The 14,169-nt window shown below is 39.1% G+C and overlaps 1 protein-coding gene across 1 annotated transcript in view; it reads right to left on the minus strand.

Moving 5' to 3' along the window:
• FRMPD2 (FERM and PDZ domain containing 2) overlaps nt 1-14,169 on the minus strand; it is a 55,948-nt gene that overhangs the window by 32,415 nt on the left and 9,364 nt on the right. The window contains exons 7-15 of the mRNA XM_068397436.1: nt 12,564-12,648; nt 9,224-9,374; nt 7,517-7,588; nt 6,681-6,855; nt 5,771-5,921; nt 5,536-5,674; nt 4,469-4,621; nt 2,075-2,260; nt 1,024-1,185 (exon numbers count right to left, since the gene is read on the minus strand). Of these exons, the coding sequence (XP_068253537.1) occupies nt 1,024-1,185; nt 2,075-2,260; nt 4,469-4,621; nt 5,536-5,674; nt 5,771-5,921; nt 6,681-6,855; nt 7,517-7,588; nt 9,224-9,374; nt 12,564-12,648 (1,274 nt within the window). The remainder of the gene's footprint in view (nt 1-1,023; nt 1,186-2,074; nt 2,261-4,468; nt 4,622-5,535; nt 5,675-5,770; nt 5,922-6,680; nt 6,856-7,516; nt 7,589-9,223; nt 9,375-12,563; nt 12,649-14,169) is intronic.

Consider the following 14,169-nt stretch of genomic DNA (forward strand, 5'->3'; position numbering starts at 1 on the left):
CTAGCGCCTTTTTCCATGGTAACAAATTTGTGCAGGTGGAATTTCAATTTTCATGAAATAATTTTAGTGGGAAAGAAGCAATATATTGATCATCCTGTTATATCCCATGATATAATTTGTTGCCAGCACTTTTACAGTTTTACTAGAGAAAGGAGTATCCCAGCAGATAAGGCATGACACTTGATTCTCCTGCTATGACTCACTAGGTCAAATACTCAGCAGTTGTAAATGATCATGATTCTGTTCAAGGCAGTAGAGGAGTCCTCAGCTCATGTTGCTCCACTGAAGTTGAGAGTGATGACAGTTGTCAGTTTAGGCTGTTATTTCTTATGTGCCTCAGTTTCCCCATAATAATCCTCACCCATCTTTACAGAGCATACTGAGAACTGCATGTGAGAAGTGCTATGTAACTGCCCTGAGTTGAGCAGAACTTTGTCTTAGAAACTATGGAAAATCTTAAGTCTAAGGAGGTATTAGTCATATCTTCCACAGACATGGCAAAATCTAAGATAAGAGGAGCTAGCAGCTACATAGTTGAGTGGGTATGACGGATGTGCCTTTGGTTTAGTGGTTTAGTCCTGGGACTGAACCATAGGGTTGAACCCCTGTTTTATGCAAAGATAACCAGTTAACTAAACCCAGCTCCACCACATCTGGGCACTACTATAGTTATTCTTTGTGTGGAATATTTATCAGGTTACATTTGGGGTAAGTCTGATATGTTTCTTCAGAATTCTCAGCAGGTTTCCTGAAGGGAAGTGTAATCATGCTTTTTTTTTTTTTTTTAAAAATCTGAGTTTAGCTACATAGTTATTATCATCAGAGAACTCTTCTCCACCCCCTGCATGTGCCCACTCACATGCACAAGCTAAATTACTTACACACCTCTAACTTCCAGTGAAGTAGGAGACATTATTTTCTAGTCTGCAAATGAGAAACTGAAGCACAGTGAAACTGATGTGGCAGGTTCTGATTCTCAGCTAACCTTGTCCTATGGCCTGAACAACAAAAGTGAATTTATACCTCACCTGATGAAGTTTGCTGAAGTTGCCTAGAATTCATCTGTGCATTGAATTTGTGCTGGGCAGAGCAGAGGTTCAATAGATATTTACATGTCTTTGCTGTATCAGTAATGAAGGTGTGTTTCTTCCCACTGAAGCTGTTTTCAATCATGAATTTTTTTCTCTAAAGGGAAAAAAAGCACAGCTTGCTTCAAATATCAGACATTACACTGAGGCACTGAAAGTTCATTTGTATAATCTTGTTGGTTTGTCCAGCTGTATTTATGCCTGGCTGCATGCCTTTTGGGTGCAGTAAATGCCTATTGTAAATTCAGCAGTTGTTAGTGAGGTGTCTGTCACTGGGATCATAACTGTGCTATGTCAAAAGTCAAGAGCCTTTGGACACTGACTGCATTGAGAGCAGATTGATAGAACTGGCAAAATTTGGCCCTATAGATGTTAAAATGATTAAACCAATTTAATGTGAAAATGAAAATATCTTCAAGGGGCAGAAGGGCCATTTTGGGAGAGCAAACAGGCTGGGAAATGTGTAATGCAGGTTGACACCTACACTGTATGATGATAGATTGATATATCTCTGATGGCAGAATACCATTTAGAAGGGGTCACAATCTCGTCACCAATACCGGTTTGTTAACAGACATCAATATACTAAGAGATGAGGGTGGGAATAATGAGATCTGGAAAGAGACATGATCCCATGACCTGATGTAGGTAGGAAAACAAAACAAAAGAGAGAGAAGTAAAGACGAGAGAGGAATAAATATGGAATATGCCATAAAGAGATTTGACATAGTCTCTGTAATAGTCAACACCAGATTATTCAGTTTTATAGTAATTTGACTCCAGCTATGGCAAAGAACTAAACTTCACTAGGAACTGGGTATCTTGGTATCCACATCCAGCCTTGATTTTTGACTGTTTTCAAAAAGGAGTTGCCTGTACAGAATAAGTCTCATTCTGGCTCTGAATGCAATAAATTTATCAAAATGACATGCAGAAGGGGAGTCAAGTAGTAGAGTGGAGAAGAGATTCACTTGGTTCCAACTCACATGAGCTGAAATTCTCTCTGTTTCACGCCATTGGAATCTTAAACTGGCAATTCTTGTGTGATTTTTGACCTCATACACAATGATGCCTTTGGCACAGATTCCCAGGATGATGTCCCCTCCTGCTCCTTTCTTCTCTTGGGACACACGATAGAATAACACTCCATATTCAGGAAGTTGCTGAGTCACCTTGTAGAGAAAAAGTGCATTTACCAATCATTATTCAAAAAGAAGCATGGGAAGAAACAGTAGGTAGATGGGAGAGGAAATGGTTTTGAGTGTCTTTACTGAATTTTCTTTCATTCTGTCAAGAATCCTCTGAAAACCCTTACCAATTTTTCATACCTACTGCCTCACAGAATCATCACTTTACTTTGGTATGTCACAGAGCTAGTACATGCATTCATTTTTCCATGGATAAAATTGAAATAACACTTTCCCACACACCTCATTTGAAGAGGTAGGAGGATTATGTAGCTTCCTGCACAATAATCTAAACATTACAGGGGCACTGAGGTACCCAGCATTACTGCTGCTTGGCACTTGTGTGCATTTCTGAATAGAAATCCATGCAGGATTAATGCTGCTTGGCTACTGTTAAACCTTGTTTCTTTCTGTTTTCTTTTCTGTGGCTTTGTTTCCCCAAGCAAACCCAGAAACCGCAAGGTACAGCAAATATGGTGATCTTAGTAAAACTGCTAATACTTTGGTGCCAGGACTACTTGGACATTGTGATGGGCTTGTGTGGCTTCCTTTCTACAACAGTAATGACAAACTGGAAATCTTAACTGCAGTGACACCACAGCTCCTAGCCTGCAATGAACTCACTCAGGTACATACGCCCATTCCTTCATTGCTATCATCTTTTAAAATCAGACATTGTAAATTTCCATTGCCAAGAATCTTAAGTTTATAGGGTTTGCTAAATGATACCTCAAAGTATCTCATCTAAATATAGTGGTGACTTTTGAGGGAATTTCACTGCCCCAGAATTCCCTTCAGGGCCAGACTTCATAGTAACAGATCTTCAGTGTTGCTTCTTTCTTGCACAGTGGTCACTGCTGGGTGAAAAATTAAGCAGGATTATACTTAAAGGGACTGAGGAGCCAGCTTCTGCCCCTGCCATCTCACTGTGCAGAGGATACTCTGAGGAACTCTCCCAGCGGTTCTGGGAGTTGTTGCTTATCTTTCTACCTACTGCACTTGGCCACAAAATGTTAAAATGTGACTATGGAATACGAGGAGGATTTTCTGTCCTCTTTTGTGATCTGCAGATGAATGAGTTTATTCTAAAACTTTTTTTTTTTCTGGGAAGCTAATGTAGAATCCCCAAATAACTTTTCAACTGTGAACAGATATTTTCAGTGACCAAAATAAAACACTTTAAATAAAGATCTGTTTTTCAGAAAGTATCCAGAGCACAAATGTTCAGGCCCTGAAAACTGGGGCATCTATAATCACTAGCTGAATCTGGGTTTTAATTTTTAATCCCTTTCATATTTGGTAATTGCATGTTCTTGCCATGGGGGCTTTCTCACTTTGTATGATGTGTTGGCTCCTTCTACAGACTTATTCATTGAAATAGATACTAACAAAGCTGCTTTTCTTCACTGGATTTGCCATGCGTGATGGGACTGTCGTTAAGGCTAAGCTTCAATCTATTTCTTCAATTCCACTGACGGGGTTAGATGAGGAACTAACATAATTAAACAGCAACTGAACTAAAATGATGCTATAAATAAAACCATGTGGCACTGCAGCAAAATGGCTACTGAAATTTATCCATTATCTAATCCCTGATATTTTTCATTTGATGGAAAGCAGAGAAGTTTGGGGGAGAAGGAGAAATTAGGGGGGGGAAAAATTAAATCCCACATCATTATGATCTAGGGGTCTCTAGAGAAATAGTCATGTGAGAAAATACTTCAGATAACTCCTTCCTCTCTTCCAGAGTTCACAGATTTTTTTAAACAAACAATCAATCCCTACATGTTTAGAAAGTGGCTGAACAGCTGCTGTAGTTTCAGAAGTCAAGAAAGTGCATATTCCCATGTTCTATAATCATCTCTAATACATTCTGTAGGTGTATTTATAATCCTCTGGAATCCAGACATGTTGGTAACATGCTGAAATTTTGCATCAACCCTTAGGATGTTGAAAATACCCTGAAATGTGCATTAACCCCTTTATAAACTATCGGTGAAAGGAAACCTACCATTTATATGTGATGTAAGTTTAGAGTGACAGCATCTACAGCAGAATGAAATTCTGAGTTTTTTGTTGACTATTCAAATTTCTTCACTGTATCAGCCAAGAAGGAAATAGTAGACAATGGTAAATAGAGAGGGGCCTTCTATCACAAAATAAATAAATAACATTTGGGGTATGATAAGATACCTTTAAAAATTCTAGTTCAGCTTCATCCTCAAATAGGGAACAATTCATACGATGTAATTTAGCAAGTTCTCGCTGTACATACACCAGGGTCATTTTCTTTATTCGGCTTGCTGGAATGTAGTCTTCAACACGAAAATAGCTCTTTCCATGCATCTTTGGGAGAAAAAAAAAAACAAAAAAACAAAAAAAAACCAAACCAAACCAAACAAAAGAGAGAGGAGCCTTTTGTTCTTTCCTGACTTTTCTTATTTGGTGCATTTCCATACTGAAGTCACCCTGTTGCCATTTCCTAAAAGAAGATGGGGAACAGCAGGCAGTGTCCTGACAGCCAAATGTGCTTCTTGCACCTGTGCTCAGCAGGTGCTCAAAGCACACGCTACTCTGTGCAAAGGGAGAAAAGAGCTGGGCCTGCAGACATGCCTGCAGTCTTGCCCTTAGAGCTGACAGCTACAGTTACATCAGTACAGCCTACAATGGGGGACTCAGTACCACGATGGATCTGGCCACATGGATCAGACCACTCAGAGGTCAATTAATAGACCTACACTGATTTATATAACTGAAGATATGGCAGAGAACATAAATGGGTATTTTCTGTACACTTCAAAACTAGGATAAGTAGTTCAGATATACCATCAGCAACCTTCCTGTCTTTGCAGCTTGTGGATCTGAGCCTACACACAAAATAGCTGTGAATTCTGGAGTGTTTATTTATTTTTTCTTCCATGTTTTCTAATCTCTTTAAGCCCCTCTGCACATCCAAGGTGTGCGTATGTTGGAAATTTTCTACAGATTTTCTGGAGTTTCTTGGCTATGTTATCAATTATGGAGGACCAAGAGTCTTTCATCATTCTGCCATATTTCCTACCAAATTCGTCTGGCTCATTACTGCTCCTTAATTAGGCAAATTTTTTAATTTTTTAAATTAAATCTGAAATGTGATTACTGAAGGACTTAGCTGAAATTATATGCTATTCACATTTCTTCTTTAAACTCTGTGTGACAAACAAAAGCTGCAAAAGCTATTGGGAGAGACCTCTGAGGAATATTGTATTATTTATCCACACCTGAGAAGCATAATTGCCAAGCTCTGCCTGTAAAGCCAAAGCGCCAAGTTTCAGGGCAGTCTCATCATTGCAATATAATCGCTCCTCCAAAATATCTTTACGAAGCTGCAGGTAAAACTGATGCCTTGTCAAGCTGTGCCTGAAATACAAAAGGGTTTAGGAACACAGGAGGAGCCTTGAGCAGTCACCCTAGATGCTACTGGTTTTCCCGCAGTAAGCAGAACCATGCACTTACTGGATAACATTAAAGTGGTTGACAAAGAATTTTATCCTTAGAAAGAGTGTGAAATTAATGATGGATGTTTTCTTCTTGGGCTGGTCATTCCAGCCATCTGGGGCCACTTTGTAGAGTTTGGTCTCCTCATCCAAAAAGAAGAATTCTTTGCCTGAAATTAGAATTTTGGGTTCTGTGATAAGTCTGGAGGTATTTCAGTAGCTCAAAGTTCTGCTGTCTTCATTCAGTATATCACTAGCAATAAAAAATAAAATGGACCATGGATGTCAGTTGAGATTTACTTCTCTGTGTTACAGCCTAATTTACTGCTTCTTTGACGGAGAACTTAGGATAACACTTAGTATGTAATTTAGGATTACAGTTGTTAGATGCTGGATTGGTGTGGTATCTACGGAATCACTCAGGAATTGATGGGGTTTTCATTCTGCTCACCATTCAGCTTCTGTACCCCATTGTACTCCTCACGCCCTACACACAAGGTATGCTTCTTCCTAGTGCCTCAGCCATACTGGCTATCAGAAATGGGCTAGGGAGATGTGGGTCTTGTAGATGAAATAGCTGAGCCTGTACTCCAACTTACATCTAGGAACAAAGACAGTCAGCCTGCCTCAGTACAGTGCTTCCTGGAATTTCTGCTGGAGCTACATGGCTCAGTGCAAGGCTGGGACACTGCCTTTTGTGCATGGGAATATCAGTCAGTAACAGTATGGCTGTGCTGATGCACAGTCATAGGGTAGACATGCTTTACATCAGTGCAGTACAGTTTAAACCAACGTTCCTTACTTTTGCTTAAGCTTTGGATCTGCTTTAATCTGAAGATCTTAAAGGATCTTACTGGAATTCATTAATAAAGTGACTACAGAGGCACTGAGGGAGAGAACTGTTACTGTAGTTAGCTGTGTCTCATTACCTTTCAGGTAAGCCAGGCCAAAGTAGAAATGTTCCACCAAGTTTGCATATGCCACCACAGTGTTGAAAACATCTCTTGCCTTGGACGTGATGTCACATTGCACCTCAAGGCACTGCCCGTTGAGTAGAATCACATTGATGTCCCTTTGGGACAAATAGGATTTCCCTTTTTTTGTCTAAGAACATGTAAAAAAGAGTGAAGAATGAGTGCCAAGTACAAGCAATACAAATTCCACAGCATTTTATTACTGAGGTCCCCTAGTCTCCTGTCTCTACATAACGTGATGGAATTGGTCACAACACTATGCTATTCCCTGCTTCCCTTCTCATAAATTAATATCCCAAACATTTCTAATTTTTAAAATCCCAAGGAATCCCCACAAAACAGCTGAGCATACTCAGACTCTACAATCACTAGGATTATTCTAGATTTGAGGGTAATTCCAAATTTTCTTTGTCCTCATTTTCACTGCTGTATGCTGTCAGCCTTTTACCTTATCTTAATAAAAGATAGAGGATGTGCCTGCAAACTGGAGTCCAATACATTGGCACTAGATGTCACATTGCGTATTTGCTGTATAATCTTAGTCTCAAAAGTCTAGTGCTAAAGTGAGCATTCTTAGCTGAGAAGGATAAATTAAACTATTTTCACCAACAGAAATAACTACGTAGCACTGAGAATTAAATTACCTCCTTTCAATATGTCTGCAGGAAACCTAACTTGGTTTGGGAGGAGAACGTATCAAGAAGACTGGGTTGGGAATCGGATGCAATTTACAAAGAGCCCCAACTAAAAGGTCACTAGATTAGTTCTACATTCTTAACGTTCATACTTACCACAATTGATCCAGGCAGCTGTAAGGTCACTGGTGGTTCACTAGACAAAATAATAAATTCTGGACCTGAAAACTGTAAGGAGGCAATTTAGAAATCTAATAAATATCTCCTTAATGTAATGAAGATCCCAAACACCAGTACAAATGAAACCCACTTCTGTTGATCTGCATGCTGTAGCTAATTTACTTCACTGTCTAACAAGGTGCAAATGCTGACTGAAGACTTCTTTCTGTTTGGGGTCTCTCGTGTGTGGACTCTCTGGGGTCTACTTAGGGGTAAACTCATGCTGAAGCCTTTTCTTTGGTAAAGGCACTTAACCAAGATCCATTTCCTTCGCAAGGCACTTATTTTCATGACACTTACAGAAACTTAATTTCTTCTGAGACCTTTTTCCATTTGATTCCCAAGTTACATGAGGACAGTCACAGACATGTACACACATACATACACACCACTGTGCTATCATAAGCCTAGCTTCCACAAGCCTAGCTTCCACAGGGAGCCAGACTAAAATGCAGAGCTGCTTTCTTCCCTGTAATGAGAGTTGACTGGTATTTCTTATTAGCAGACATTGTATTGTTTTGCTTTAACTTCAACAAACTTTAACAGCACAAGATGCTTTATTTCTTGCTGAGCATCCACCTCAAGGAATTTTGCGTATTGTTTTTTTTTTCAGGTTCATCTATACTTTTAGATCCTTGAAGCAGACAGAAATAACTAAATGTCTGCAAGTGGTAAGAGGTGGATCCTTCCAACCATTCTCCGTGACTTAGTACCTTGACCCATTTAGATCTTTTTTTGAGAAAATTTATGGTTTGTTTCATAATACTAGTATTGTCCTGCCAACAGACAATGCAGTTCTGTATCACATATGAAGAGGGACTAGCACTTCGTTGTAACAGTTGCTGGACTCCTTCTGAAGAACTCAATTATTATCCCAGAAAAAATCATATTAACAAAAACTAAAACTAAATTTATATATAAAAAGATAATTTTCCAAAGTTTCTCACTGAAACTCTTGATCAAAGTTCTGCCACTGGTCAGTCTTGACCTTGTGAACTGGAAACACATGAAAGGACTCACCAGCCTGAAACCTGTCCCTTCTACTTCCACAACAGAAAGCTCCATGGGCAGCAGCATTGTGAAGTTTTCTGTGATTTGGTTATTTCTGGATTTTTGTGATCCAACTGCTAAAGAAATATTATCTTTCCCATTTAACAGAGTCCTACAACAAATCAGCATCTAGAAATAGGCCCTTAGCATAGTGTGTGCCAAACCAATAGTTCACCTTTCTGTCCAGGCGTACACTGTAAAAAAAAAATTTAAGTTTTTTGAGCACCATCGACCAGCAAGGGTTTGGGTTCAATGTTTCTGTAAATGCTTTTGCTGTTCTGAAGCTCCTGTCAAAGTGATTGATGAAAACAGTCCATGTGGTGTTTGATGCTTGCAGAAATCACACATTTAGGTCAGAAAGGGTTCAATTATAAGCTTTTGCTTAGTCTTTATGGACAAGAGCTTTCACTGCCTTCAGTTCTGAGTTATCACAGCTGGATCATGCCTAATTTGGAGTCTGTCCATTTAGAATACTCATATAATGAGATGACTCAGTAGCTAATATGCACATCACTGGCAAACGACAACTGGATGAGAGGTTTCTCTAGTGATATTTACATTTTGAAATCAGTTTATATGTTTTTCATTAGTCACCTTTTCCTTCCTGTGGAACAAACGTTTCTGTGATGCAGCAGCTGCTGTGTCGTCCTTTGTAGACATGGAGAAGGTGGAACCTAAACTTAGCAGGTTCTGTCTGCTGTTCTTCTGAGTTCCACCAGGGATTTCTTCTACAGCGCTGACCGACCTTCAAAGGGAATGTCATAGTGAGCAATATATATAGCATGCAATCAAAACAACAAAGACTTGAGGACAAAGAGGTTGAGGTACCTTGACTGGCAGAATATTATGAAATCCAGGGCAATGTGAGTTTTAAGTTGTTACAAGTTTCTTTACAGAAAAGGAAAACTAATTTAACAGGGATAATATTACTGATGCCCTTTATAAATAAATCTAAACTATGCATTAATTCGATAACAGTCTTTTTTTTTTTTTTTCATTTGGTGAGCCAGATCTAGCTGGTTTAAGTCTGGTAAAGCCAACAGGCAAAGAATTTAGCCCCACGTCTTTCTGGGAATTCTGCAGGATGAAGTCAGTTCCTCATTTCTTATTTTCTGAAGCAAAAAATCTTCAGAAAACCATAACATTTGTTGTTACATTATTCAGAATTTTCCAGGAATGGGAACTAAATTATTTGAATACTAATTAATTAGAATAAATTAATGTCTTAAGGAACTGAGGGAATTTTCAATTTAATTAAGAGAAAGGTATGTGAAATCTCAGATCAGAAAGCTTGACTTTATACTATATTTTTAACCCATAAAGTAATGGTGTTTTCCACACTAGCAGACACATGTATGCTTAGAATAAAGTTAAAATATAATATATACTCTTATCAATGAGGAAAGAGTGATTATGTGGTACAGAAGGAAAGGTTTTGTTGAGGTGGATTTTTGATAATTATATTTTTAACAAATGCCAAAGTCACTTGGAAGCTTTTTTTGTTATCCCAAAGTTTTATCCTTTTCTTTTACATGTTGCAGAGTTGCTTAGGCAACTATTCAGGGAGTTTCAAAAGGTTTTTAACGAAGTCACTGGAATAGTTGCTGAGCTCTTCTCCCTGGTATCCAGTGACAGGACACATGGGAATGGTTCAAAGCTGCGTCAGGGGAGGTTCGGACTTGATATTAGGAAGCATTTCTTTACTGAGAGGGTGGCCAAACACTGGAAAAGCCTTCCTAGAGAGGCGGTCGATGCCCCAAGCCTGTCAGTATTTAAGAGGTATTTGGACAATGCCCTTAATAACATGCCTTAAGTTTCGGTCAGCCCTGAAGTAGTCAGGCAGTTGCACTAGACTATTATTGCAGGTCTCTTCCAACTGAACTGTTCTGTTCTATTCTAGTTTGCATTCCTCTGTCTATAAAGATATCTAGATATTTTTGTTTGTATCCATGTAACCTCATAAAGGTCAACTTTTCACTAAGGAATATGCCTAAAAATGACCTGGAGTGACTTTTGTCACTATTAGCTCAAAACTTAAGATGCTGTATTAAGATGACTTTCTTTTCCTGTGGAAAACACTTCCTGTTATTAGACCTGCAAGGTGAGAGGTGCCAGACTTGGCAGCTGTGACTTCTTTATATATAGGCCATAGTCCTGCATACACTTACAAGCTTAACTTTGTGAGACGTAAATTTTGTCATTTGGGCTGCTTACAGAAGGGAGCATGATGATATTAGTAAGCTTTATAGATAGTAAACCCATCAGTAAGTTTTTTGTTGGTTGTCCTCCTATATGGGAAATTGGTGGTTTCCAAACTAATTATTTCAACTCCACTGTTGTCATGGTTCTTACAATAGGATGGTGACCTTGGTAGAAATTCAATTGCAGATGCTTACAACCAAAAGTGGAGTACACAGTCCTTGAAGTTCTATGGGAAACAGCTTGCTGGAAATTTGGAGAAGAGAGTTCGTCTTTCAGCAGAGGAAGGGAACACTTTCTTGGCAGCATGGTTTTAGATCAAGGGTATCAAGATGGTACCCAGGCTGGTAGTCAGAGGCATGGCAATTGCTCCGAAATACTCAGTAAATTAATCTTCTGTTACAAATATCATTGCCAGCTGTGTGATGCATATATAGATGTCTGTATACACACATATATATGTACGTGTGTGTAGTTAGGTAGATAGAGAGCTCTTCCTTCACAAAAGCTGCCACTATCCTGCAACCTGCTTGCAGTTCTTTCTTATTGCAGGTTCAGAAGTGTACTGGGGTATCTCACATCGCTCAGATTATCGTGACTGATTTATCAGGAAGTTCAGGCTATTTACTTGGGATACATTTAGTTGGGAGTTGATCTAAATGGAGCATTTCCTGTGGGCCTGAATTACTCATGTCATGGTTAAAAGAAGAAACTGCTGTTTAACTGGGTCAGGAACTCAATTTAAATGGGATGTCTATAGGGATTACATGGTGCTTAACTATGGGATTCTGGTCTTTGTGGTGCCTAGAGGCTAACAGTACTTACATCTCTACTTCATTTGGAAGCAGCCATGATTACAGCTGCACTATGCTAACACTCAGTCTAGGAAACTCTTGTTTGGCAGCAGTGGTGTTTCCCTGGCTTTTGAAAAGAAGTTAGTATCAGTTGTACAATTCTTAGCTTTCCATGTCTACGGACAGGGCTGCTGTACATGCCATGGCTGAAATGAGGGTAATCCTCACGACAGAGCAGAGGTCTCTACTGCTTGTGTCCCTGATTACCTATAAGTGTAAAGTGGCAATGCAGGCAGCACAGGACACAGGTGAGACAAATCAGTCTAAGAACTGAGATGGAAATGCAAATAACCCACTGAAAATGATGGATCATATACATGGTCTGTCATAACCACTCCAGAACACATCAGGCCTCTGCTGATGTGACAGCAAGGCAAGACCAGATCCAAAATTTGAATGTAGACACATATGGACTCTGCAGAATGCCTTGCCAATGAAAGCAATGACTGTTCGTACCTTCTCAACAGGTTTTTCCCTTCCACACTTCCTGTGGAGCTGCTTCTCGGTTGTTTCAGTCACAGCGAGCTATTGCTCCTGACCTGTCTGATTCTGAAGGAGATACGCTAGGGGCAGATGTTCTGGGAGGCCAGTGACATCTGGCAGGACACAGTGGTAAAGAGTAAAGGTGGAAAACTTCAGTGTCCTTGTTTTGTATGGATTGTTCAGGGCCCAAGCTCCATTTCACTAGAGCATTTGGACTGTTAAGCTTGGAACCAAACCGAGTCAAGGTGCGCTCTAATTCTACATAAGCAGTATCTATTATCAAAACAGGTTCAGATGGTGACCCAGGCATTTTCTGATAATGACATTGCCACACTAGTTGTCTGCTTCACTTGGTAATAAAATAGCTTCCATCTTTTAGGAATATGAGTTTTGATTACCTGTTTATGAAGAGATTGTAGCTACTTTGTGTCCTTGACCCACTAAGGGTGGGGTCCCATGACCTGTGTGTCTCTGGAACTCTCCCTGAAATGAATAAAAGAAATTTCACAACTGAAGCAATTGTAGCAGCACTCAGCATCAGATCTTGGGACAATTACAACAAGGAGGAAATTTAGACTGGCTACTTCCTCTCTTGTGTCCTTGTTTGGACATGATAAATGGCTCTTTGATAAGGCTAAGTGAATACTACACCAGTAGTATTCCCAGTTCTATAGTTATTGGTACTTCCATTTCATAACCCTTCACGTGAATGTAATTTGGAAAATAGCTGTGTAGGTACAATGGCTATTCTTTCCATACGTATGGGGGTAATTTGTGAAACAGCTTTTGCTCATCAGAAATTACACCTAGTACTCTTTGTTCTTCTATTTCCAGGCATAAAATCGGGGGGGGGGAAGTCATGAAACTTCTCTGGCTTAATCAGAGTAGGATATAAAATCACTGAAATGAAAACTGTTTGTAAATATTCCACTGGTTATTTGCTGCTTTAAATATATTGTGAATGTTTTCACATCGTAAAAATCTGGTGGGAATATAGGATGGATCGTGAGTCTTTAGCAAATAAGATTTGTATAGTTTTTCACCTTTAGTCATCTCTGCTGATACAGAAAGGATAGGCATTGCTTTGCCCAAATACATGAAGGCTGAAATTTAGAGGTAGAACCAGACAGGGTTATGCAAGTGGTAGTTCCATGAACATTTCTTCAAGCAGCAGAGGTGTTTAAATCCTTTAGGGAAGGGTGTGAAGGTTAGATTTTTCTTCACTTGGATCATTTCATTGATCTTATTTGAAGAACTGCATATCAAACTATTACATAGGCAGAATGATAAAGGTGATAAAATGAGCTATGTGGAAGCAATCATTTAGATCAGCTTTTTCTCTGGATAAAATATGCATGAACTACACACTGAGACCTCACTCTGAATTCCAACATGAAAACATGACATTGAATTCTAGTGTACCACCCACCATTTTCAATTTTAAAAACTAGAAAATCTACAGTCACATTGCTAAAATATGCAAAAACATGTTTTTTCAAGCTGCAGATGGTAGTGACAAAATGTGAAATTTGAGATAAGCCAAATGCTCAGGGCTAGCTAACAAAGTTAAGATTCAGACCTGTGTTCTGAAACTACATGCTTTTTAATGAGAGAGCCTTGCAAAATTCTCTGCTTACACTATAGGTTTCACATAATTGTATAAATGTACTTTGACAAGCACATAAAATTCCCCTTAGTTTTTCTTTCTCAGCTCTTATGGCAGTGGAACAATTTGGCTAGTTTCAGTGGCCAGACTGCCGTGCTTTGATCACAAATCCAACACGTTCCTGATGTTTAAGTAACATGTGGCCCTTCAAGAAGTTGATGCTGTAGATGATTAATTTATTATATGTTAAATGAGCTTCTGAAGTACAGTCTGGATAGAGATATTGATCTCCCTTGATAATGGTGCTCTACTAGATGGTAATATTTCTTTTCAGAGAAGAATGCATTTTTCTAATACATTATCTCATGAAAGAATGTCTGTGGCAAACTCTCACATTC

Source organism: Nyctibius grandis, chromosome 4 (genome assembly GCF_013368605.1).
Source record: "Nyctibius grandis isolate bNycGra1 chromosome 4, bNycGra1.pri, whole genome shotgun sequence".
Lineage (NCBI taxonomy): Eukaryota > Metazoa > Chordata > Aves > Nyctibiiformes > Nyctibiidae > Nyctibius > Nyctibius grandis.